The sequence below is a fragment of the Oncorhynchus tshawytscha genome, linkage group LG07, assembly GCF_018296145.1.
Source record: "Oncorhynchus tshawytscha isolate Ot180627B linkage group LG07, Otsh_v2.0, whole genome shotgun sequence".
Lineage (NCBI taxonomy): Eukaryota > Metazoa > Chordata > Actinopteri > Salmoniformes > Salmonidae > Oncorhynchus > Oncorhynchus tshawytscha.
Genome location: NC_056435.1, coordinates 52,764,016 through 52,791,830, shown reverse-complemented (window position 1 = coordinate 52,791,830; position 27,815 = coordinate 52,764,016). Strand labels below are relative to the sequence as shown.

At 39.3% G+C, this 27,815-nt stretch overlaps 2 protein-coding genes across 2 annotated transcripts; both read right to left on the bottom strand.

The window, feature by feature from the left end:
• Window positions 1-1,178: 1,178 nt before the first annotated feature.
• Window positions 1,179-4,665, bottom strand: LOC112254820 (green-sensitive opsin-3-like). The gene is made up of 5 exons (XM_024427707.2): window positions 4,236-4,665; window positions 3,576-3,744; window positions 2,242-2,407; window positions 1,873-2,112; window positions 1,179-1,696 (listed from the first exon to the last, which is right to left on the bottom strand). The coding sequence occupies exons 1-5, from the start codon at window positions 4,594-4,596 to the stop codon at window positions 1,595-1,597; spliced, it is 1,038 nt and encodes a 345-aa protein (XP_024283475.1). The 5' UTR covers window positions 4,597-4,665; the 3' UTR covers window positions 1,179-1,594.
• Window positions 4,666-16,718: 12,053 nt separating this feature from the next.
• On the bottom strand, window positions 16,719-20,663 carry LOC112254818 (green-sensitive opsin-like). The gene is made up of 5 exons (XM_024427704.1): window positions 20,243-20,663; window positions 19,683-19,851; window positions 18,534-18,699; window positions 18,119-18,358; window positions 16,719-17,750 (listed from the first exon to the last, which is right to left on the bottom strand). The coding sequence occupies exons 1-5, from the start codon at window positions 20,604-20,606 to the stop codon at window positions 17,646-17,648; spliced, it is 1,044 nt and encodes a 347-aa protein (XP_024283472.1). The 5' UTR covers window positions 20,607-20,663; the 3' UTR covers window positions 16,719-17,645.
• Window positions 20,664-27,815: the final 7,152 nt, after the last annotated feature.

Sequence of the window (27,815 nt, the reverse complement as noted above, 5' to 3'; positions counted from 1 at the left end):
AATGGCTAATGAGTATCTGAAAATCTCAGAGGCTAATGAGTGTACAGTATATGCTGTGATTTCTTACATGACTTAAGTTATTTCTAACAGGTTGTCCATGCAGAAATAAACATTGTGAACTCAATTGATGAGGTTAAGCTTGCCTTGTGTAATAACATGGGATATTTTTACATCTGCTCTGCACGCCTATGTGTCAAGATTACACTAATCTTGCATAAATAGTGGAACAGGATAGGGATAATACTATGCCACTAAAGGACTATAGCCTTTATTATGGAGTGGCACACTAGAACTACGGCAAGGTAGTAATAGAATGGTATTTAAAGTGATAGTTCAGCTCCATGAGTTAAAGTGTGATAAATGTGTAGATATCTAAACCAAGGTAGTGGGAATGTAGAGAGGCAATTCACTGCATTTTAACCTCAAATCCATCAGACCTGGGTTCAAATACTATTTACTGTATTTGAATTAGTATCAAATACATTTCGAAAAAAGTATTTGACAAACTTTCTTTGAAAATACAAATAGTTTAGTATTGGAATGTATTTGAAAATATTTTAAATAATTGCTTAAGCAACATTAGCAAGTTCAAAATAAGTTCAGACAGGATCAACACTGGGTCAGCATGGATCTCCGAAGGAAAGACATCAGCAACAGTGGGTGGAATTGAAATCATGAAGCGTGAGTTGATTAGTCCCATGTGGCTCTGTTAGTAGAGCATGGTGCTTGCCATGCCAGGGCTGTGGTTATGATCCCCCATGGGGGAACAGTAGGAAAATGTATGCACTCACTACTGTAAGATGCTCTGGATAGAAGTGTTTTCTGAATGCCAGGATATGTACACTGAGTATAAAGAACACCTGCTCTTTCCATGACATAGACTGAGAATATTAGGAAGGTTCCTATGTTTGGTACACAAAGTTTATATTGACTAGATACTCTAAGGGACGCTCTAACAATGAAAATACATGTATTTTAAAAAGGAAGGCAGTTTGGAGGCAAGATCAGATGGGATCATTCTAAACAATGAGAAAGCAGATATGTGTGTGAACTAGTTAACACAGCCACAAAGTCAGAATTGGCTAGCCTATATTAGGAATGTGTAGAATATGCAACATTAGTGCTAATGATCTGGACTAGAAATCAGTAAACAAATGTAAATGACCAACAAAAAGTAGTAGTTTCATGCATGTATTTATCTAGTTTATAAATTTATAAAATACTGTATACACAGGAAATGATGACAACAAAATAATTGCTGGCCTCGCCATAAAATAAAAATAAAATGTCATGATCCATCAAGACAAACATTAGAGCTGTTCTGAAAGCCTGAGGCTCATCCATTTGTTACCACCTATAAGAGGCAAATCAGCTGTTTCTTTTGGACGAGTATAAAATGTATGTCAAGTCAATTCTCAACTACATTAAGTGGCACAGTCTGTGAGCGTAGAGAGAACAACAGAGCCCAATCATTACAGGTCAGTACAGTTTAATGTCCATTTGGTGAAAGAAGTGTGTCTTCAAAAGCAGTCCATGTAGAGCATCAGACAAGGGTAGAAATCAGAGGGCAGGAAGTGCAGCGTGAGGGAAGTCTCTATGCAGGGCCCACAGAAGACACTTCTGTCTTGCTTGTTGACACAGAAGTCTCATCCTCAGGGGCTGCTATGCCTACAGCAGCCAGCATGCAGTTACGGAACTGTCGAGAGAGAGCGAGACCACAATGTCAGAGATGGAAGAGTCAAGATGCTAGAGTACTAGCACAGACAGTTGAAATTATTTGTATGATATAAGTAGGCGTATGTTGTTGGTGACCTGTGACCAACCTATTTGTTGAACACTAAAAAGGAAAGACCAAAATCCCATGTTACCAACCTGTTTGTTCATCAGCACATAGATGACTGGGTTGAAGATGGCTGAGCTCTTTGAGAAGAAGGCTGGGACAGCCATGAACTGGGCAGTGAACGCAGCTCCTTTGTTGAAGAAGATCCAAGCAGCAACAGAGGCATAGGGGGTCCAGGCAATTAGAAAACCCATAACCATCAGGAGGCACATACGTGTCACTTCCTTCTCAGCTTTCTGGGTGGATGCTGAGTCCTGCTGGGAAGCTGCCGCCTGAAAATGAAGAGAAGCAAAATAAATGCTTGTGTGACTTATTAGAAATCATATCCTTAGCACAAGAATCCAAATGCTATGACTTTGTGGGTCTGCTAGTTACATTTTCTGTGTCTAAGAACCACATACCGCCTTGACTGTGAGGACAAGGCTTCCATAAGTGAAGGCAATGATGAAGACTGGAACCATGAAGTGGCAGACAAACATGTATATGACATATGAGTCATTGTTGTAGCCTGGACTCAGAGTATAGTAGTCAGGTCCACATGAACACTGCATGCCCTCAGGGATGTATCTATGAGGGAAAGTCAGTTGATGAGAGTTTTAGATTATACATTATAAGAAGATCATCAGTGTTAACCTTGACTAACAACCAAAATCTCTACAGTAAATATTTTGGTATGTCGACAAAACAAAATACACGAGGCAAGGTGGGATCTTTTTGTGTCTGTAAAATTAATTATATGAAGAAATGTCAGTGGAAAAGCTTTTACCAGCAAATATTTATATAACAACTATCAAAGTAAACTTGGAGTCACGCAATTTACATGTTGTGTGGTCCCCTCCACTATGACTCATCGCTAAATCATGCACTTTATTAGGTTACAGATTCAATAAATGATGATGAACTTCAGAGGGTGGTGAAAGTGGAAAGTGATGAGCATGATGCTTCTTTCCAATAAATAGCAAAGGTCTTATTCTGGTGACATGATAATTGATGCTAAGGCTGCCATTTGACAAATAATAATAATCTCATCATTTAGGTTATATGTGTGCTCTAGCCAACTGCGTGCCAATACCACTCATTATATGACACAACATTTTTTTTGCGAAAACCATCAATAGAGTTGAAAATGCGATGGAAACCCATTTAACTTGTATTTAGTTTATTAAGGAAACATGGAATTTAACCGCAAAAGGTATTTTATGTGAACTTCATCCCGCAGAACCTTATATCTGCAACAAGTCAATTTGATAGAAATACATCACTGGTGGGAAAATGTGTGTATTGTTTTAATGCAGATTTTAGAATATTCGCATGGAAATCTGTCACCAATTGGATGGAAACCTAGCTAATGTCACTAAAATGCAATAACACAAAAAAGCCAACAACTTTTGCTAGAGAATACCATGATTGACCAAATGCATTATATGTGTGATGCATTGTATTGAACCTAACCTATTATTGTCTTTACATCATTGTTTGATCTCATCTCATAGACATTACACCTGAATTTATAATGAGTGTGTAATTGATGTGATCAAAAGATCAGACAATTATATGAATTGCAACTTGCAACATAAGGGGATGGTTTCTCTTAAGCCATCTATTGGATTAGAAAGCATGGTCAATAAAGAGTCTCTATTGAAATAGCTTTTTAGTCCAGGACTAAGCTTAATCTGTGTCAGATAAATGTAGTATCTTTGTGTTTTACTTTTATATCATATTACATGCACTGTACCTGGACCAGCCAACCAGTGGGGGAACAGCGCAGGTGGCAGCCATCACCCAGGTGAATCCAACACCAGCACCAGCATGGGCGACACTGAATTTGAAGCTGCCCATGGGCTTGCAGACCACAATGTATCTCTCAATTGCCAGCACCACCAGAGACCATAGAGCCACCTGACCTTGAATTGAGAATAGGAAAGGGAAGAGATTTGTTTTTGCTTGTCCTGCATTTGTTAGGCAAAGGAGGTTGGAGCATGGAGATGCAAACAACAGAGAAGGGGATCTAATTGCTGCATAATATGGACTGTATGGAATCTTGGATCTTACGATACAACGTTATTTCTAAATGATCAGACTATTATTTCATTACTTCTAAATTCTTTAATCTTGATTGAGACTATCCAAGTATATTTGACAACAATCTGATTGCATACCCAACAAGGTAAACTTTATTGAAACTACTTCTTCATATGTTAAACAATGAAGTCAAGAAAACTCTGTTGCTGTGAACACTAATTAATTAATGTACCATATGGGGAGAAGACAGCAGGAGAGTGAACCTTTATGCTCTCGCCAACTTCATTTGCTGTCATTGTAATGCCAATTCAATAAGAAACAGACTGGCACCCTTGCTAGCCAAAGTGAACAACCTGCACAAAAGATGTCTCACCTCCAAGTGTAGCCATGAATCCCTCAATGGCACAGCCCAATGGTCCCCAGATGAAGTAGCCATTGACAGCAGATGTAATGGTGATAGTGAATCCAAAGAGGACCATGATCAATCCAGCTGCAGCCAAGTTGACCAGAATGAAGTTTAGAGGTTGCTGGAGCTTCTTGTTTGTGGCTGTGACATACAGGGTCAGACCGTTGATGGGGAATCCAAAGCAGATCAGGAAAAACATGTAGACAGCAAGCAGATAGAATTGCCATGGATCCGCCAAGTAGTACTGAGGGTATATAAAAGGACTCCTTACAAGCCCAGTCCTGTTGGACATGGGGATGTAGAAGTTGTTGCCCTCAGTGCCATTCATTTTGAGTAAATGGACAGGTGGTAAGGTGAAGAAAAAGTTGAGTAATTTGGTCAACCCTGTCTCTTTGGATGCAGCAGCTCTCTAATGCAAATGTTGTCTTGAGATTGATTTTATACAGTTTTGTGGAGGCTGCTTTCAGGGGATTTAAAATCTGTTGATTAGATTAGTCGGGGATTATGCGATTCAAAGTCTTACAGTTGTCTAACCTCTGATTCCAGGGGATTTGGATATTTATTCATAGGCCTTTGAAGTGTCTATGATAGTTCAAGTTGTAGAGACATTTCACAGGTTGGTATAAAAAGAACAAAAAGGCTGTGTATGCACCCAATTATCACCTTTATTTTATTAATTTGTTTGTTTATTTGTTTGTCTGTTTTTGCACTCAGCTCCCCGAAAACACAATAATTTCAAAACATTTAAATTACACTAAAATGTCAATTTACCTCAAAGGTCAATGTATAGACTTGTAGTTGAGTCAGAGATTGCACATTTTAATTTATAAACCCAATTATACATCTTATAAATAACTTCAGTCAAATATGTACACAAAAATACTACTAAAATACTAATATGAAGTGAAAATATACAGCAACTAAGATTGCTTGTAGGCTGGGTCCATTATGCTGTGGTTTGTTGAGCTGATAAATGTATATACAGTAGCCTATAAAAGCATTCACAACGTACAGTATGCAGCAAAAGTGGGCATAGCACTTTGGTGTTCTCAAATAAAATCTATATGTTATACTGTTATTCAATTCTGCCACATTGTGAGATGGGGGTCATATTATGTTCACTTGATAATATATAAAAATATAATACCATTAATATATAATACAAAATAATATATACCAATTAGCACACCATTTTATCCAAAGCATCTTACAGTAGTGTACAGATCTGGGTTCAAATACATGCATATTGTATGTCAATTACATAAACTCAGCAAAAAAATAAACGTTCTCTCACAGTAAACTGCGTTTATTTTCAGCAAACTTAACATGTGTAAATATTTGTATGAACCTAACTAGATTCAACAACTGACACATGAACTGAACATGTTCCACAGACATGTGACCAACAAAAATGGAATAATGTGTCCCTGAACAAAGGGGGGTCAAAATCAAAAGTAACAGTCAGTATCTGATGTGGCCACCAGCTGCATTAAGTACTGCAGTGCATCTCCTCCTCATGGACAGCACCAGATTTGCCAGTTCTTGCTGGGAGATGTTACCCCACTCTTCCACCAAAGCACCTGCAAGTTCCCTGTGATTTCTGGGGGAAATGGCCCTAGATCTCACCCTCCGATCCAACAGGTCCCAGACGTGCTCAATGGGATTGAGATCCGGGCTCTTCGCTGGCCATGGCAGAACACTGACATTCCTGTCTTGCAGGACATCACACACAGAACGAGCAGTATGGCTGGTGGCATGCTGTCATGCTGGAGGGTCATGTCAGAATGAGCTTGCAGGAAGGGTACCACATGAGGGAGGAGGATGTCCCCCCTGTAACGCACAGCATTGAGATTGCCTGCAAAAAAAAAAAAGAAGCTCAGTCCGATGATGCTGTGACACACCGCCCCAGACCATGATGAACCCTTCACCTCCAAATCGATCCCGCTCCATAGTACAGGCCTCGGTATAACGCTCATTTTTTCGACGGAAAACGAGAATCCGACTCATCACCCCCGGTGAGATAAAACCGCGACTTGTCAGTGAAGAGCACTTTTTGCCAGTCCTGTCTGGTCCAGCGACGGTGGGTTTGTGCCCATAGGTGACGTTGTTGCCGGTGATACCTGCCTTACAACAGGCCTACAGGCCCACAGTCCAGCCTCTCTCAGCCTATTGCGGACAGTCTGAGCACTGATGGAGTGATTGTGCGTTCCTGGTGTAACTCAGGCAATTGTTGTCGTCATCCTGTACCTGCCCCTCAGCAGGTGTGGTGTTCGGCTGTATCGGTTCTGTGCAGGTGTTGTTACATGTGGTCTGCCACTGCGAGAACGATCAGCTGTCCATCCTGTGTCCCTGTAGCGCTGTCTTAGGCGTCTCACAGTACGGACATTGCAATTTATTGCCCTCATGCATCCTTGCAGTATGCCTAAGGCACATTCCCGCAGATGAGCAGGGACCCTGGGTATCTTTCTTTTGGTGTTTTTCAGAGTCAATAGAAAGGCCTCTTTAGTGTCCTAAGTTTTCATAACTGTGACCTTAATTGCCTACCATCTGTAAGCTGTTAGTGTCTTAAGGACCGTTCCACAGATGCATGTTCATGAATTGTTTATGGTTCATTGAACAAGCATGGGAAACAGTGTTCAAACCCTTAACAATGAAGATCTGTGAAGCTATTTGAATTTTTACAAATTATCTTTGAAGACAGGGTCCTGAAAAAGTGACGTTTCTTTTTTTGCTGAGTTTATTTTCTGTGTATTTAAGTATTTCCAAATACACTGGCCAAAGTTTCTGAATGTCTACCAATGGTAATTGGTAATTGAAACGGTAATGGTAATTGAAACCATTTTTAAATATTGTTTTTCAAAGACATTTAAAATATCCATTAAATATTCTGCTATAAAAATACATTTAAAAATCCATAAACTAGTATGTTGGAGCCCCCTTGTTGTCCTAGGCTCATCTTAATTTGAATGCAAGGCAAACTGGTTGTGGGCTTCTAGGGGTAAAGCATTAGTATTTGAAAGTACACTTTTCAGTGTGTTTGACTATTTTCAACTCCACAGCCAAAAACAACTACAGTCATGACTGAAATTATTGGCATTGACCTTAATCAATAAGGGCCCCAGGACCAATGGAAGCGAAATATCTACATAACATCAAAGATTCACCACCATATTTGATATTAGGTAGTTCTTTGCATCCTTTTTTCGATGTCAAACCCACCACTGGTTAGTGTTGCCAAAGAGCTCTATTTTGATGTCTTCTGACCATAGCACCAGTTCCAATCTAAGTGCCAATGCTGTTCAGCAAACTTCAGGAGTTTACATTTATTGTATGACATGAAAATAGTGCTCTTTGGCAACACACACCAGTGGTGGGTTTGGCAACGAACGAAGGATGCAAAGAACACCATGCCTACTGTAAAATATGGTGGTGAATCTTTGATGCGGTGTGGCATATCACATCAGGGTCACCACTTGTAGTGCTAAGCAATATTTCAAGTATCACTAATATGTCTGAATTCAGACATAGTTTAGCAAGAAACTGATACAATTCAATATTGTATGAATAGATTTCATGCCTACCAATATTGACTCGTATGAGTTTCTTGCTAAAGTGTGTCTATGAATATTAAAGGTTATGTACCTATCTTGTAGTTGTGTGTTGACTACCAACCATGTTGGTTATGTATCTGTAATGTACTGTGTTGAAGCCTCAGGGGTGAGGGGTCAACTTGCAATTGACTGTCTCAAGGACAAATAAACATTATTGAATAGAATTTAGCTTGAACGTGAGTTGAAGCTGACCCCATTTCAGGTCAGTGAAAGGAAAAGCTATCTAAAAGTCAACAGTAAAATCTAGTAAAAGACTTACCTGACAGCTTTTTTCCATTTAGTGACACACTGGCCACGTGTGACTTGTCACAATCACTTGTTTCATCATTCTAGATTGCAGCTGGTAGCAACAAGAAGCACTGCGATGTGTGTGGACCCAAATAGGACAGGACGACACAGTACACAAGTGCAATAAATAAATTTGCAACACACACACAGTAAACTCAGTCCTTCATGTGGTGTGTAGACCGGCCTTAATTTGTGTTCAATGGGCTCATTTATCATGTCCATAAAATACTGTACGTAACATTTGTCCTTCCAATTTGCTCAGTTCAAAGAAAATAAATATCAATAGTGATTAAAACCTTGTTTCATTTATATTTGTTCAAGATTAACATGATTTATTCAACCCATCTCTTGATTACAATTTATTTAAATGAAATGAACAGCGATTTTATTGATAAATGTGATCGAGCAGAGGTAAATGGCAAATATTAATCATGTATGCTGTCTATATCGCTTGCAATTGACATAAGTCAACATCTAAGTATTAAGTATTAAGAATTTTGACTTAAGTTGTTATGGCTGTATTGTTTTAATCTCAGGGCCAGGCGTCCTGCTAGACGTATAACAAATTCTTGTTAATCTAACTGCGCTGTCCGATTTACACTGAAAGCGTGCCATGCGATTGTTTGAGGACGGCGCCCCACATCAACATAAAAAAATATCCCAAAAAGTCAGTTTAGTTGGCGCCGATTTAAGTAATCCACTCGTTCAACGTGCAGAGAAAGGAATCCAAAAAGCTACCGCTAAACTTTGTTAAAACACGTCAAAATATGTTTCTATTTAATTCTCAGGTACCCTAAACTGTAATTAAACTATAATATTTCAAACGGAAAGAAGTATGTTCAATAGGAAAACGATATTAGCAGGTGCGCGTCCTCTTCATCGCGCGCGCACAGACTGATTTCCAACTCTAAGTCTCAGTACAAAAACTCATAATTCTTTCTCGTTTGGGAAGAAAAAAACCTGAAACCTTGAACTAGGACTGTTGACATCTAGTGGAAGCCATAGGAATTGCAATCTGGGAGCTGGATTTGGATATGCCCTTATACTTTCCATTGCAAGAGGATGGGCTCTCAAAGAAAATAATCTGGTTGGTTCTTCTTTGGATTCTTTCCAACCATATCTATTGTGTTATAGTCTCATACATTATTTTGAAAGTTCTACAAACTTCATAGTGTTTTCTATCCAATGGTACCAATTGTATGCATATCCTGGCTTCTGGGCCTGAGTAACAGGCAGTTTACTTTGTGCACGTCTGTCAGGCGGAAATTCAGAAGCGCTTTTATTGATAAATGTGATCTAGCAGAGGTAAATGGCAAATATTAACCATGTATGCTGTTTATATCACTTGCAAATTATATAAGTCAACATCTAAGTATTAAGTATTAAGAATGTTGTTTAAATTGTTATGGCTGTATTGTTTTAAAAACCCAATAATGTTGTGGGTCCATCAGACCTGCAAACATTGGATGAATAACAAAAACATGAACACCACATAAGGGTTAAAAAACAAATGGAAGTATGGTTGTTTTAAGCCTACCCCCCAACAATCTCCTTGATTTAGCACAGACACTTCAAAACCTTATGTCTTATAATACATTTGTGGGTTATTAGGTTGTTGTTACCATTTTACCATGTTCTTTCTCAGTTAATACCTGGTCATTTGACTATTTTGTGCATTTTAACTAAAAATATTGTCTTGTTGAGTGCATGAACCACCAAACAATCAAAAACAAGAATTCAATGACACAGACACTTTTTATCCATGCATTCATTTATCTAGAATTACATTCAGCATTTATAAAATATTTAAAGCAAATTTTGACATACAGCTGGCCAACAAAGTAATTTCTTGCCTCACATAATACAAATTAAGTTTGTAAATTAAATCAATCCCTCAAGACAGATCGTCGTATGGAGTAGACCAAAGCGCAGCGTGGTTAGAATACATTCTTCTTTATTTAAATGAAGAAAACGAAGAACACTTAAACAAAAAACAACAAAACGATTAAGACGACCGTGACTGCTATATAAACACTGCGCTAACATGCAAAATAACATAGACAATCACCCACAACCCACAATGACAAAACAGGTTACCGAAATATGGTTCCCAATCAGAGACAATGACTAACACCTGCCTCTTATTGAGAACCATATCAGGCCAAACACAGACACAGACAAACTAGACATACAACATAGAATGCCCACTCAGATCACACCCTGACCAAACAAAACATATAAACATACAAAGCAAACTATGGTCAGGGCGTGACAACAGAACCATCAGAGTAGTTCCACTAAGGGCCGATTGAGACTTAGTAAATGTACATCTTTCCTATACAATTCTCATTAGTTGATATTCAGATTTACCTTATGCAGGTGCATAACAGTCTTTGCAGGTGTGGTTCCCTTGCGAGCACTGAATACATTTAATTAAACCGCTGAAAACCCTCCCACTTGCTGGCCAACAGATTTTCTCATCCCTTTATATACAGTTTACATTTAATTATAATTTTTGTCAACAGATACATCAAGACCACGGGTTCAGAATATAGGGATTAATGGAAGAAAGCCATCTAAATAGTGTATATGCATGTTCGTCTGTTTCAGCGCCAACTGGTAGATTAAAGATATTCTGATGTTGTAGATCATTTAGACATATTTTGGGGTTAGGAATATATGTATGAATCATAAAAAACAGGTTTGGATAGCCTATAAAATATATATTGATGAATAAAGGATACCGTGGTTTCATTCATCCTGAAAGTTGTCATACTCAAGTTAAATCCATACAATTTTGGAAGTTGGGAAAACTTTTAGAATAGGGGTTGAACAATAGTCAAAAAGTCTTCCCTAATCATCACTAATCATGGAACTGTACGGCAATGGTCCAGTTGTTGTGAAGTGTGTGCCAGGCTCCAGGTTTAAATTGCTACTTGTTCCATAATGATCCCATGTTAGCATAATATGATCCACTATTGCTAGTGACCCTCAAGAACAACTACAAGGACATGACTGAAGAAAGGTAAACGGAATGAAATTATGCAAAATGTAGACTACAAATTGAAGGAAACTAACACTAAAGTGACCGTTATAAATGTACACTGAGTATACAAAGAACACCTATTATTTCCATGACATACACTGACCAGGTGAATCCAGGTATAAGCTATGATCCCTCATTGATGTCACTTGTTGTCCACTTCAATCAATGTAGATAAAGGGGAGTAGACGGGTCAAAGACAGGTTTTTAAGCCTTGAGACAATTGAGACACCCCGGCCGTCCTACAATCTAAGCTAGATGCTCTCAATCTCACACAAATCTTTAAGGAACCTACTAGGTACAACCCTAAATCCGTAATCATGGGCACACTCTTAGATATCTTCCTGACCAACTTGCCCTCTAAATACACCTCTGCTTTGTTCAACCAGGATCTCAGTGTTCACTGCCACATTGCCTGCGTTGCCTGCGTGCGTAATCACTGTCAAACGCTCCCTAAAACACTTCAGCGAGCAGGCCTTTCTAATCAACCTGGCCCGGGTATCCTGGAAGGATATTGACCTCATCCCGTCAGTAGAGGATGCCTGGTTGCTCTTTAAAAGTGCTTTCCTCGCCATCTTAAAAACCACTCTGGGATATGTGGGACGCCCACCTGGCCAAAAGCCAGGGAAAATGCAGAGCGCCAAATACAAATAAATTACTGTAAAAATCAAACTTTCGTGAAATCACACATGTAAGATACCAAATTAAAGCTACACTTGTTGTGAATCCAGCCAACATGTCAGATTTCAAAAAGGCTTTCTGGCAAAAGCAAACGGTGCTATTATCTGAGGACAGCACCTCCGTGAACAAAGAGAGAAAAAAAAGCATATTTCAACACAAAACGCAGAAATAAAAATATAATTCATGCCTTACCTTTGACGAGCTTCTTTTGTTGGCACTCCAATAAGTCCCATAAACATCACAAATGGTCCTTTTGTTAGATTAATTCCGTCGATATATATCCAAAATGTCAATTTATTTGGCGCTTTTGATCCAGAAAAACACCGGTTCCAACATGTGCAACGTGACTAGAAAATATCTCAAAGGTTACCTGTAGACTTTGCCAAAACATTTCAAACTACTTTTGTAATACAATTTAAAGTATTTTTTAAACATAAATAATCAATAAAATTTAAGACGGGATGATCTGTATTCAATACAGGAGGAAAAAAACTGTAGCTAGCTTTCTGGTCATGCGCCTCTATCTAACAGTACACTACACATGATCCTCGTTCTGAACAGGGCTACTTCTTCATTACACAAATTAAAAACCTCAACCAATTTCTAAAGACTGGTGACATCCAGTGGAAGCGGTAGGAACTGAAAGAAGGTCCCTTAGAAATCTGGATTTCCAATGAAAACGCATTGAAAAGAGAGTGACCTCAACAACAAACAAAACAATCTGAATGGTTTGTCCTCGGGGTTTCGCCTGCTAAATAAGTTATGTTATACTCACAGACATGATTCATACAGTTTTAGAAACTTATGAGTGTTTTTTATCGAAATCTACTAATAAGCATATCTTATCTTTTGGGAATGAGTAGCAGGCAGTTGAATTTGGGCATGCATTTCATCCGGATGTGAAAATACTGCCCCCTGTCACCAAGAAGTTAAATAAGCATGCTACATTCAAATACATGTAGAACTAAGAACAGATATAGCCCTTGGTCCACCCCAGACTTGACTGCCCTTGACCGGCACAAAAACATCCTGTGGCGTTCTGCATTAGCATCGATTAGCCCCCGCGATATGCAACTTTTCAGGGAAGTCAGGAACCAATATACTCAGTCAGTTAGGAAAGCTAAGGCTAGCTTTTTCAAGCAGAAATTTGCACCTCAAACAGAAATTTGCACCTTCTCCCAGCTGCCCACTGCACTGAGGCTAGGAAACACTGTCACCCCCTATAAATAAATCAATAATTTCAATAAGCATTTCTCTATGGCTGCCCATGCTTTCCGCCTGGCTACCCCAGCCCTGGCCAACAGCTCAGCACCCCCTGCAGCAACTTGCCCCCCCCCACACTTCTCCTTCACCCAAAACCAGAGAGCTGATGTTCTGAAAGAGCTGCAAAATCTGGATCCCTACAAATTAGCTGGGCTAGACAATCTGGACCCTCTCTTTCTAAAATTACCTGCCAAAATTGTTGAAACCCCTATTAGTAGCCTGTTCAACCTCTCTTTCATATCATCTGAGATCCCCAATGATTAGAAAGTTGCCGCGGTCATCCTCCTTTTCAAAGGGGGAGACACTCTAGACCCAAACTGTTATAGACCTATATCCATCCTGCCCGGTCTTTCTAAAATCTTCAGAATCTGTTATCAAACAGATTACCGACCATTTAGAATCCCACCGTACCTTCTCCACTAAGCAATCTGGTTTCCTAGCTGGTCATGGATGTACCTCAGCCACGCTCAAGGTCCTAAACGATATCATAACCGCCATTGATAAAAGACAGTACTGTGCAGCCGTCTTCATTGACCTGGCCAAGGCTTTCGACTCTGTCAATAACCGCATTCTTATCGGCAGACTCAATAGCCTTGGTTTCTCAAATGACTGCCTCGTCTGGTTCACCAACTACTTCTCAGATAAGTTCAGTGTGTCAAATCTGAGGGCCTGTTGTCCGGACCTCTGGCAGTCTCTATGGGGGTGCCACAGGGTTCATTTCTCGGGGTGACTTTTTTCTCTGTATACATCGATGATGACTCTCTTGCTGCTGGTGATTCTCTGATCCACCTCTACGGAGACTACACCATTCTGTATACATCTGGCCCTTCTTTGGACACCGTTGTCATGACGTTGGCCTAGGAGATAGGTTTATGACAGTCATAAATACCTCTTCCCCCTTTTTCCTCTCTCTAACCTACGGAGGTTACATTTTTCAAAAAACCTTGGTTAACATAGAGATTCTGCGAACATCAGAATGTGGGGGGAAATTAACTATATTTTGGTAATCAGAACAATTGAACATATTCTGTGGTACTTAATGAATATGATGTCAGTTCGGTTGTCATCTGAGACATTCTCATCAATGATAAGATGACATAAACTCTACAGTGGAAAGTCTACACATCAGAGTTATCGGATTCACATGGAATTGATGTTCAATTTAAATTTTTGAATATGAAATTATTTGTGATGGGATGAAATGTGATTTTAGCTTCTAAAATGTGAGATGTGGGTTTTCATAAGTTAGGGCTGCTCACTCAGTGGCCAGCCTCTGTGAAGGGAAATGGTCTATAACCCTTTTCAAACACGCCCTCTTCTCCCTTCCTATATAAGCCCTTGACGACAACATAACTTCCTGTTCCGAGGATATGAGGGCGACGGTCCTATGTCAGAATGGTTTAGATAATAACTACAGAACGAAGCCACCATCAGCATGAGCTTTGGTTGCGAATGGTATGAACCTTTGAACTCTTATTCACTACAGAAGTGATACCTCCTAGCTGTTGAGTTAGCGACCGCAGCTGCAAAAGCAGGTTAGGAAGGAACAGACAGACTCTCGTTGGCTGGCCCTCACTACATATTTGTTGCCAAACCCACTGGCTCCAGTTCATCTATAAGTCTTTGCTCGGTAAAGCCCCGCCTTAGCTCACTGGTCACCATAGCAACACCCACCCGTAGCACGCGCTCCAGCAGGTATATTTCACTGGTCATCCCCAAAGCCAACACTTCCTTTGGCCGCCTTTCCTTCCAGTTCTCTGCTGCCAATGACTGGAACGAACTGCAAAAATCACTGAGGCTGGAGTCTTATGTCTCCCTTTCTAACTTTAAGCATCAGCTGTCAGAGCAGCTTACTGATCACTGTACCTGTACATAGACAATCTGTAAATAGCACACCCAACTACCTCATCCCCATATTTTGATTTATCCTCTTGCTCTTTTGTACCACAGTATAGCTTCTTGCACATCGTCATCTGCACATCTACGACTCCAGTGTTAATGCTAAATTGTAATTATTTCACCTCTATGGTCTATTTATTGCCTTACCTCCCTACTCTTCTACATTTGCACACAATGTACATAGATTTTCTATCGTGTTATTTGACTGTACATTTGTTTATGTGTAACTCTGTGTTGTTGTTATTGTCGCACTGCTTTGCTTAATCTTGGCCAGGGCGCAGTTATAAATGAGAACTTGTTCTCAACTGGCCGACATGGTTAAATTAAGGTGAAATAAAAAAATACAATTAAATTGTGTATGTGTGCCATTCCGACAGTGAATGGGCAAGACAAAAACATGTAAGTGCCTTTGCATGGAGTTTCGTAGTAGATGCCAAGCACACCGGTTTGTGTCAACAACTGCAATGCTGCTGGGCATTTCACGCTCAACACCATAATTTGCAAATAAATTCATTAAAAATCCTACAATGTGATTTTCTGGATTTTTTTTCCTCATTTTGTCTGTCATAGTTGAAGTGTACCTATGATGAAAATTACAGGCCTCTCTCATCTTTTTAAGTTGGAGAACTTGCACAATTGGTGGCTGACTAAATACGTTTTTGCCCCACTGTATGTAATTGTGGCATTTAATTTTTTTATATAAATTAGCAAACATTTCTAAAAACCTGTTTTTGCTTTGTCATTATGGGGTATTGTGTGTAGAATTGATCAATTTTAGAATAAGGCTGTAACCTAACAAAATGTGGAGAAAGTCAAGGGGTCTGAATACTTTCCGAATGCACTGTATGTCTTACCACCAAGTTTTAAAAAAACAATTGTTGAGCAACCCCTGAGAGAAGTATTAAAAAAGGAGACGCTTCTTGGCTGAGGTGTACCTTCTTATACACAGTTACAGTGTGGTGCTTAGACGTGTTTTGTATCTTAATATGGCCTTTCCGTGTATACATTAACCTATTGATCAAATTCATGGTGACATTATAGGTTAAACACAGAGCTTAGTGTCACTGTCAGCACTATCAATCACCGATATCTGACACCAACAGCGACTGTCAGGCACATAAGAGCAGCTTAGAAAGAGGAAATAGATTGCAGAGAGGATTCAGAGTCCCAAAAGACAACAGAAGACTCTGTGCATGCCCCAGAGAAGACAGTCCTGTCTTGCTTGTTGACACAGATTAATCCCCCTTATCACCCATTGAGTTCTTGCCATAGAACAAAGTTGTCAGGGTGTATGAAACTGTAGAGAAAAAATAAGGATCAAAGCCAGGGAATAGATACAGAATTGTACAGACCTGACCATTAAGAGGAATTAGTACTATATCAAATTCTTTTTTTGGTAGCACCTTGTGTATAAATTTCAGTATTTTTGGTAGCACCTTGTGTATAAACACAAATATTTTTAGTAGCACCTTGTGTATAAATGTTAGTATTATTGGTAGCACCTTGTGTATAAATGTTAATATTTTTGGTAGCACCTTGTGTATAAATGTTAATATTTTTGGTAGCACCTAACGTGTGACCAACTGTGATCAAACATGAATTGTCACAGGGGAATAATTATATTTTTGTACATAGTCCAGTCAAAAGCATTCAATGACACAGAAATATTTTAATGCATGCATTTATTAATCTAGAATAACATTTTCATAAGAAGTATTTATAAAACTTATTCAGCAAATGATAATATACAAGTGGCCAACAAAAGCCACACGTATGTAGCCTCACATTGTACCAATTAAATCTCAATCCTTCATCGTCAAAGTATGAAAGTAGTTCAGTATGTCATTCCAAGCTCAACCATTCACAATAGGTATCTTTCCACCTCAGCCATGATTTGGTATGTATGTCACCCTCTTAACATAAATGACAGTCAATATATCAAGTGCATATTTTTGAAAGAGTAGAGACCCCTTGATGTGTGCAGTGTAATTACATATATATTTTAGTAATTTAGCAGGCGCTCTTCTCCAGAGTGACTTACTGTACAGGAGCAATTAGGGTTAAATGCGTCGCTCAATCAAGGGCACACGGACATATTTTTCACTTAGTTGGCTAAGGGATTCGGACAAGTGACTCTTCAGGTACTGGCTCAACGCTCTTAACTGCTATGCTACCTGCAACCACCCATAATTGGCAAGAATCCACTTTGTGTCAAAGTAGCATGACTTGCCTTTTAGTGGTATTGCTGTTCATTAATGCAGGTGTTGCTCAGAGAGGAATTGTTTGTCTCACTTTGAAGAGTGCCCAAAGCTACGGAGCTAAAACAAAACCTTCAAGTGGTTCGTCATGAAAACTCTTGAGGATTCAACTTGCTGGGGGAAAAAATGAAAAATCACAACTTGAAAGTTCTCCTGTGCTCTGGTGGTCTAAGGAAATACAACATATATTGCACAATAAAAATGGGCTATGTTTGATTAAGCAACGTTTTGTGTTTTGAGGACTGTACTGTAAGAGGGCATCTTCTGATTAGAAAATAAATCCACCTAATTGAAAATATGCCAGTCCATGTAAAAAATAAATCCTTGGAAGTTGTTATGCAGGGCCCACAGAGGACACTTCTGTCTTGCTTGCTGAAACAGAGGTCTCATCTTCAGCTCCTGAACTAATTCCTACAGCAGCCAACATGCAGCTACGGAACTATAGAGAGAGAAGGATAATTAGAGAAATAGATTGTTAGCATTTTTCACTTTTCCCAACATGAAGCATTTTTTATTGATACACAAAAGAGAGAGCCCAACATACACTGTATACAAAACATTAAAGACACCTGCTCTTTCCATGACATAGACTATCCAGGTGGTCCCTTCTTGATGTCACTTATACCATTTATACCACACCATTTACGGGGTGAATGGGCAAGTTAAAATATTTAAATTTCTTTGAACAGGTTATGGTAGTAGGCGCACCGGTTTGTGACAAGAACTGCAATGCTGCTGGGGTTTTCACACTTTCACATTTTCATGTGTGTGGGGGGTTGTTTGGTATAGTCAGTGTTTGTTACCAACCTGTTTGTTCATCAACACATAGATGACTGGGTTGAAGATGGCTGAGCTCTTTGAGAAGAAGGCTGGAATAGCCATGGCTGTGGCTGTAAAGGCAGCTCCTTTGTTGAAGAAAATCCAGGCAGCAAAGCTTGCATAAGGGGTCCAGGCAATCAGAAAACCACAAACCATCAGGAAGCACATACGTGTCACTTCCTTCTCAGCTTTCTGGGTAGATGCTGAGTCCTGCTGGGAAGCTGCAGCCTGAAAACAAACAAGGGAACACACATGAAATCAAATAATTGTTTGAAAAAATGTATGGGCAGTATATCTCAACTACATTCAACCACCGAATATCGAGTGATTCATTTGTTGTGTTTAGGAAAAAGGGATAGACAAACTGTCTGTCTGAGCAGTGTACTAGAATTAACCGCCTTACCGCCTTGACTGTGAGGACAAGGCTTCCGTACGTGAAGAAGATGGTGACGACAGGAACACAGAAGTGGCAGGTGAACATGTAGATCACATATGATTCATTGTTGAAGCCTTCGGCCAAGGTGTAGTAATCAGGTCCACATGAGCACTGCATACCCTCTGGGATATATCTATGTGGGAAAGACAATAAATGAGCCTGTCTTAAAATATTTTGCTTTAAAATTTATAAAAGGTTATCACAGTTATTCACTTGATGAAGTATTTGAGTTGTAAACTCCAATCTGAAAGACCATTACTGTAATTACTATACTTGTTAAATGTATTAATCAGATCATTGACTTAGATGCTGTATAACTATACTTATGCAGTATAATCCAATGAGATTATGAGTTTTTGCCCTTTCTCAGAGCCAAATCCAATCCTGAAGGGCAGAATGTTGAGAGGCTATTGTCATCATTCTAAAAACACAAACTCACTAATAAAAACACTACTTCCACCTACTTCCACCTCACCTCACTCCATCTCACCAGATCAGATCACAATATTTTCCAAAACATTCCTGGCCACTATGATTGGATCTTGGTGAACCAGAAACTATTTTAAATTCAGGTGTAAATATAATTAATTATTTCAAATACAGTTTTCACCTCATTTGGAAGAGGAAGTAGTCAGTTTACTGTGCCTGTTAAGTTTTAAGAATACCATTGCAACAACAATGAGAGAACTGAGAGGCAAAGACTGACAAGAGCTACTGTACAGTACTGTAGTAGAGAACTAAACAAGTGCTCCCAGTTTATTGAAGTGGGGGAAGGTCGGCAGATTACCTGCAGATTGCTTGCCTGCCCTCTCTACAGGGTACAAACAGTACCAAACCAATATCAATCATTTACTTCTCATCCAGTTTTGCATTAACTAATCAGACTGGGTATTTAACATTGTTTGTAATTGATCTATCCATTGTGGGTGAATCTTAACTTCCACTTATCTCAAATTTTCACTTACTCTCCCATTGAAATCACTGCACGACAAAGTGAAACTTAAGTGGAAGTTGCGATTCCAGAACCAGCAACTGCCATTTGTGGTCAGCAAGATGAGTTACCCCTTTCAATGTAAAGCTCTGTGAGACCTCTTATTAATCAATGTTTTGAGTTACCTAGACCAGCCAACCAATGGGGGGGCAGCACAGGCCATTGCCATGACCCAGGTGAATGCACATCCGGCACCAGCGTGGGTGGTAGTGAATGTGAAGCTGCCCATGGGCTTGCAGACCACAATGTATCTCTCAATGGCCAGCACCACCAGAGACCACAGAGCAACCTGACCTAGAATGAGACAAGGAAAGTGAGCAGTTATGACTTGTTTTCCATTTGGTTGCTGAGACTTCTTCCAGCATCTCCATCAATGTGTGTATGTCAAACAATTCATATTTTCTTAGACCAGGATTGGTTGCTTATATCAGTTGGTTTGTTCAGACATAAATTGTTGATCTAAATATAGCAACAAAATAACTATAATTTGACCTAGTTTGGCTGTATTACACAAATCCAGTGAGACCAGGTGAGACAACCACATATCACAGTCATAGAATGTACATTTTCCCTTAATCCATTAGTTATGAGGAAAGTCAGTGCTAGTAAGAAAATACACATTTGTCTTATGTGTGTATGTGTGTGGGTGGGGGGTGTGTGTGTATGTGACTAGATGTTCTCTTACCTCCAAGTGTAGCCATGAAACCCTCAATGGCACAGCCCATAGGTCCAAAGACGAAGTAGCCATTGACAGCAGATGTAATGGTGATGGTGAATCCAAACATTACCATGATCATTCCAGCTGCAGCCAAGTTGACCAGAATGAAGTTGAGGGGTTGCTGGAGCTTCTTGTTTGTCGCTGTGACATACAGGGTCAGACCGTTGATGGGGAATCCAAAACAGATCAGGAAAAACATGTAGACAGCAAGCAGATAGAATTGCCATGGATCCGCCAAGTAGTACTGAGGGTATTCAAAGGGACTTCTTACAAGTCCAGTCCTGTTGGACATGGGGATGTAGAAGTTGTTTCCTTCAGTGCCGTTCTGCATCTTTAACCAGGGAGTGGTTGAGATGAAAAGTGGAGAATCTGCTCTAGCTGCAGTCTAGTGTCTGGCTCCTTTATTATCAGGGATTCTATGGGTATGGTTATATACCCTTCTAAGCAGCCTCATCAGGGATCAACTGGTGATCAAGGAGAGTACCACGTGGAGGGGGAGGCAGGGGGTGGGGGCACGTGGGGAGACGGGCGGGGGGATTTGAATGAGAGTGATTGGATAATTGGTCTTGTCATAATCACCTAGATCAAGGGTAGGCAACCCTGGTCCTGGAGTACATTTCATGCTATTGATTTATCTGACATGAAAGACCAGATGTTTTGAATTTAGGCAATCACTGAACTGATCAATTTGGTAAGTTTGGGTTCTAGTTTGGGTTCTGTTCTATATATAAAAAACAGTTTTATTCAGAGATCATGACAGACAGAGCTGATGCAGTCACTCTGGCACCACCATAACATGCAGCCTGCTACTGAGAGTGTGTGTGTGTGTGTGTGTGTGTGTGTGTGTGTGTGTGTGTGTGTGTGTGTGTGTGTGTGTGTGTGTGTGTGTGTGTGTGTGTGTGTGTGTGTGTGTGTGTGTGTGTGTGTGTGTGTGTTGTGTGTTTTAATGAGAGAGATCTGGGATTTTAATGAGAGAGATCTGGATAATTGGTCTGCTCAGAATCACCTAGATGATCTTATTGCAAAACATATACAGTACCAGTCAAAAGTTTGGACACACCTTATCATTTAAGGTTTTTTTTATTCATTATTTTCTACATTGTAGACATCAAAACTATTAAATAACACTTTTGGAATAATGTAATAACCAAAAAAGTGTTAAACAAATCCAAATATATTTTAGATTTTAGATTCTTCAAAGGCTTCAAAGGCTTCAAGGGCTGTCTTCTGTATCCCACCCCAACCTTGTCACAACACAACTGGCTCAAATGAACTTTTAGCAAGGCATACCTGTCAATTGAAAAGCATTCCAAGTGACTACCTCATGAAGCTGGTTGAGAGAATGCCAAGAGTGTGCAAAGCTGTCATCAAGGCAAAGGGTGGCGACTTTGAAGAATCGAAAATCGAAAATAAATGTTTATTTATTTAACACTTTTTTGGTTACTACATGATTCCATATGTGTTATTTCATAGTTTTTATGTCTTCACTATTATTATACAATGTAGGAAAAAGTTTTTAAAAAATAAAGAAAAACCCTTGAATGAATAGGTGTGTCCAAACGTTTGACTGGTACTGCATATTTGGTATCCAGTTTCAAATTTGGGAGGTGGTTTAACATTTAGGGATTGAGGGCTGTCGCCAAAAATATAATATTGAGAGGGAAATAGTGCTGTTTTGTTTTACCTGAAAATGAAGTTAACCACATGTCACCATCTGCAGTAAAAAGGCAAATATACATAATTTGAGTAAGATTCCATAGGATACTGTTTCAGGATCAGCACCTTTCAAATGAGAAATAGGGCATAATTCTTTATCTCAATCAGCCAGGCAGTTAGCAGAACAGGTTCATATGATTTGGATTTAGATTCAGTTAGACAATTTTTTAGACATACCTTTTCTAGTAGGCTTAAATTGAAGATTTGGCAAATAGGAGTGGCAATATTGTCTGCTATTATCCTCAGTAATTTTCCATCCAGATTGTCAGACCCTGGTGGCTTGTCATTGTTGATAGACAACATCAAGAAATGTCACCTCTTCCACACTGAATTTACGGAATTCAGAAGCACAATGCTTGTCTATCATAATTTGGTCAGATATACTTGGATGTGTGGTGTCAGCCTTTGTTGCTGGCATGTCATCCCTAAGTTTGTTTTTTCTTGCCAATGAAAAAGTCATTAAAGTAGTTAGCAATATCAGTGGGCTATTCAATGAATGATGGAGGCGAGTTGTATTTGTTACCAAAAATGTCATTTAAGGTGCTCCAAAGCTATTTACTATCATTCTTTACATAGTGCGTGTTTGTATGTTGAGCCAAAGTAAGCTTTATACAGTGCCTTGCGAAAGTATTCGGCCCCCTTGAACTTGCGACCTTTTGCCACATTTCAGGCTTCAAACATAAAGATATAAAACTGTATTTTTTTGTGAAGAATCAACAACAAGTGGGACACAATCATGAAGTGGAACGACATTTATTGGATATTTCAAACTTTTTTAACAAATCAAAAACTGAAAAATTGGGCGTGCAAAATTATTCAGCCCCCTTAAGTTAATACTTTGTAGCGCCACCTTTTGCTGTGATTGCAGCTGTAAGTCGCTTGGGGTATGTCTCTATCAGTTTTGCACATCGAGAGAGTGAAATTTTTCCCATTCCTTCTTACAAAACAGCTCGAGCTCAGTGAGGTTGGATGGAGAGCATTTGTGAACAGCAGTTTTCAGTTATTTCCACAGATTCTCGATTGGATTCAGGTCTGGACTTTGACTTGGCCATTCTAACACCTGGATATGTTTATTTTTGAACCATTCCATTGTAGATTTTGCTTTATGTTTTGGATCATTGTCTTGTTGGAAGACAAATCTCCGTCCCAGTCTCAGGTCTTTTGCAGACTCCATCAGGTTTTCTTCCAGAATGGTCCTGTATTTGGCTCCATCCATCTTCCCATCAATTTTAACCATCTTCCCTGTCCCTGCTGAAGAAAAGCAGGCCCAAACCATGATGCTGCCACCACCATGTTTGACAGTGGGGATGGTGTGTTCAGGGTGATGAGCTGTGTTGCTTTTACGCCAAACATAACGTTTTGCATTGTTGCCAAAAAGTTCAATTTTGGTTTCATCTGACCAGAGCACCTTCTTCCACATGTTTGGTGTGTCTCCCAGGTGGCTTGTGGCAAACTTAAACAACACTTTTTATGGATATCTTTAAGAAATGGCTTTCTTCTTGCCACTCTTCCATAAAGGCCAGATGTGTGCAATATATGACTGATTGTTTTCAGAGTCTCCCACCTCAGCTGTAGATCTCTGCAGTTCATCCAGAGTGATCATGGGCCTCTTGGCTGCATCTCTGATCAGTCTTCTCCTTGTATGAGCTGAAAGTTTAGAGGGACGGCCAGGTCTTGGTAGATTTGCAGTGGTCTGATACTCCTTCCATTTCAATATCATCGCTTGCACAGTGCTCCTTGGGATGTTTCAAGCTTGGGAAATCTTTTTGTATCCAAATCCGGCTTTAAACTTCTGTACAACAGTATCTCGGACCTGCCTGGTGTGTTCCTTGTTCTTCATGATGCTCTCTGCGCTTTTAACGGACCTCTGAGACTATCACAGTGCAGGTGCATTTATACGGAGACTTGATTACACACAGGTGGATTGTATTTATCATCATTAGTCATTTAGGTCAACATTGGATCATTCAGAGATCCTCACTGAACTTCTGGAGAGAGTTTGCTGCACTGAAAGTAAAAGGGCTGAATAATTTTGCACGCCCAATTTTTCAGTTTTTGATTTGTTAAAAAAGTTTGAAATATCCAATAAATGTCATTCCACTTCATGATTGTGTCCCACTTGTTGTTGATTCTTCACAAAAAAATACAGTTTTATATCTTTATGTTTGAAGCCTGAAATGTTGCAAAAGGTCGCAAAGTTCAAGGGGGCCGAATACTTTCGCAAGGCACTGTATATATGTATATTAAATGCAGCTTTCAAGATCTACCAAAATCTGGTTTTGGTTTCTGGTACAACTATCAGTTCCTTTCTGACTGGGTCTTGCTTGTTATCTACAGCCAAAACATTTTTGAATGAAAAACACCCACTTACATTGCATGCTTAATGTTTAATGGTTGTATATAGTATGATAATCTCAAGTCTCATCTTGAATGCTGCAGGTTAGCTAGCAACAAGTAACATAAAAAAAAAGTTACAGACGCACAAATACTATACCCCTCCTAAAATGCCAACCTCTTTCTCACTCATCATTGAAGATCATTATTCATGATTCATTCATGACTATCAATAATCATCCATATCAGCGTAGAAGTGTTAAGAAACATAATATTTTGATTTACAATAAAAGTGACTCCAAAACGACACAATACATTATTCACCATTCAATTATATTGTGAACAGAAAAATCTGAAATACAACCAAAACAAACAGCAAATGCATCCAACAAGTTTGTACGGTCACAAGCCTGGTGTAATCATTGCCTGCTAGGAATATGGGACCAAATACTAAACTTTTGACTACTTTATTACACATATTAGTGAATTTGAGCCAATACTTTTGGTGCACTAAAATGGGGGAGCTATGTACAAAAAGTGCTGTAATTTCTAAATGGTTCACCCAATACGGATGAAAATGCCCTCAAATTCTATCTGACAGTCTGCACTTGAACCTCAGTCTTTGTTTGATTTCAAATACAAACTTTTGGAGTAAAGAGCTAAAATAAGAAAACATGCTTCACTGTCCCAATAATTACGGAGGGCACTGTATTTGTCCTACATTTGAATGTTTTTACAAAACATTTACAGAATTTTATTCATGGCCCCAAAACTATCATACATTGGAAAAGGTATCAGAGAATGAGGACCAAACGTCAGTGAACAAGGTACTACATACAGACACAGGATATGACCAACAACATGTGACCTACTGGGGTTCAACCTGGGTCTCAAGCATGGCACAAGACAGCATCATTAGTTTTGGGAGGTACTGTAACACAACTCTTCAGGACAGATTTTTCCGAACCACCTCTGAAAATAAGGATGATGACCTCAGGAGAAAGGCTTTGCTATAAGGCATTTATAAAATAAATCTCTTAAAATGGTCACTGATCAGTGAGTTTGCATCATAACATTATTATGGTCTTGATCAATCATTTTGCCGTATTTCCAGATACAACATTTCATGATTATACTGATGAATCATTTGGTAAGTGATCAGCTAATCAAACAGCTAAACAAATCAGCTCAACAAACAAAATAGCAAAGTAAAAATAAAAATAAATTAACTGTATAAAAAAATACATGATTTATGCATCCATTTATTTGTCCCATCCTACATTACATAGAAATACATGTTTATATAAATGTTTATAATACATTTTTACGTTACATAGAAATACATGTTTATTCAATGGTCTCTTAGAATGCATCAATGCATCCAAGTGCAGACAACACAATCAAGATTGCAACATCCAATCCAAATAAAGTTCCATATATGTCTTAACACCAAAAATAAACTACTCGGTTGAGCAACCTCTGAGAGGAGCATTAAAAAAGGACGCCTCTGGGCTGGGGTGTAACTTCTTACATACTGTTACAGTGTGGTACTTGGCTGTGTTGAGAGTAGAATTTCAGACGTGTTTTGTATCTAAAAAACGTGTCCTGCATTCAAATGACCTAGTGACCTCATGGATGGAATGTTATTAATATTTTTCATAATTTAACAATTAATAAATGTTTCTTTTTTTGGGGGGGGGGGCAAAAATCCAGTGTTTCTATGTCAAACTGTTTTGCTATATTTCAGTCTTCTGTGATGTACAGTGGGGCAAAAAAAGTATTTAGTCAGCCACCAATTGTGCAAGTTCTCCCACTTAAAAAGATGAGAGAGGCCTGTAATTTTCATCATAGGTACACTTCAACTATGACAGACAAAATTAGAAAAAAAAATCCAGAAAATTACATTGTAGGATTTTTAATGAATTTGCAAATTATGGTGGAAAATAAGTATTTGGTCACCTACAAACAAGCACAATTTCTGGCTCTCACAGACCTGTAACTTTTTCTTTAAGAGGCTCCTCTGTCCTCCACTCGTTACCTGTATTAATGGCACCTGTTTGAACTTGTTGTCAGTATAAAACACACCTGTCCACAACCTCAAACAGTCACACTACAAACTGCACTATGGCCAAGACCAAAGAGCTGTCAAAGGACACCAGAAACAAAATTGTAGACCTGCACCAGGGTGGGAAGACTGAATCTGCAATAGGTAAGCAGCTTGGTTTGAAGAAATCAACTGTGGGAGCAATTATTAGGAAATGGAAGACATACAAGACCACTGATAATCTCCCTCGATCTGGGGCTCCACGCAAGATCTCACCCCGTGGGGTCAAAATTATCACAAGAATGGTGAGCAAAATCCCAGAACACGGGGGACCTAGTGAATGACCTGCAGAGAGCTGGGACCAAAGTAACAAAGCCTACCATCAGTAACACACTACGCCGCCAGGGACTCAAATCCTGCAGTGCCAGATGTGTCCCCCTGCTTAAGCCAGTACATGTCCAGGCCCATCTGAAGTTTGCTAGAGAGCATTTGGATGATCCAGAAGAAGTTTGGGAGAATGTCATATGGTCAGATGAAACCAAAATATAACTTTTTGGAAAAAACTCAACTCGTCGTGTTTGGAGGACAAAGAATGCTGAGTTGCATCCAAAGAACACCATAACTACTGTGAAGCATGGGGGTGGAAACATCATGCTTTGGGGCTGTTTTTCTGCAAAGGGACCAGGATGACTGATCCGTGTAAAGGAAAGAATGAATGGGACCATGTATCGTGAGATTTTGAGTGAAAACCTCCTTCCATCAGCAAGGGCATTGAAGATGAAACGTGGCTGGGTCTTTCAGCATGACAATGATCCCAAACACACCGCCCGGGCAACGAAGGAGTGGCTTCGTAAGAAGCATTTCAAGGCCCTGGAGTGGCCTAGCCAGTCTCCAGATCTCAACCCCATAGAAAATCTTTGGAGAGAGTTGAAAGTCCATGTTGCCCAGCAACAGCCCCAAAACATCACTGACCTAGAGGAGATCTGCATGGAGGAATGGGCCAAAATACCAGCAACAGTGTGTGAAAACCTTGTGAAGACTTACAGAAAACGTTTGAACTCTGTCATTGCCAACAAAGGGTATATAACAAAGTATTGAGATAAACTTTTGTTATTAACCAAATACTTATTTTCCACCATAATTTGCAAATAAATTCATTAAAAATCCTACAATGTGATTTTCTGGATTTTTTTTCTGATTTTGTCTGTAATAGTTGAAGTGTAAAGTATAATATTGGGATACAAACTCAACATTGAATACATTTCAACCCTATATCTGATATGGTACAGGTGTCTTCTTTTTTGTAAGCCCATACCTATATGTGTGGTGTATACTTTTGTTTCAAAGTACATTTGTTTAAGACTACCAATAAGCACTGTGTGTGACCCTGATTTAGCCCATTGCAGTAAAAGGTTAATATGGCCTTTCCGTTTATACATTAGCTTG

Bases quoted from the DNA above. Each gene is read 5' to 3' on its own strand.
- LOC112254818 (XM_024427704.1), bottom strand. From the start codon at position 20,606: ATGCAGAACGGCACTGAAGGAAACAACTTCTACATCCCCATGTCCAAC. The intron at 18,359-18,533 runs GTAAGGCGGTTA...GTTTGTTTTCAG, and splicing joins TTGTCCTCACAGTCAAGGCG to GCTGCAGCTTCCCAGCAGGA. The intron at 17,751-18,118 runs GTTGGTAACAAA...CTCTCTCTATAG, and splicing joins ATGTGTTGATGAACAAACAG to TTCCGTAGCTGCATGTTGGC.
- LOC112254820 (XM_024427707.2), bottom strand. From the start codon at position 4,596: ATGAATGGCACTGAGGGCAACAACTTCTACATCCCCATGTCCAACAGG. The intron at 2,408-3,575 runs GTACAGTGCATG...TTTCCCTCATAG, and splicing joins CCACTGGTTGGCTGGTCCAG to ATACATCCCTGAGGGCATGC. The intron at 1,697-1,872 runs GTTGGTAACATG...CTCTCTCGACAG, and splicing joins ATGTGCTGATGAACAAACAG to TTCCGTAACTGCATGCTGGC.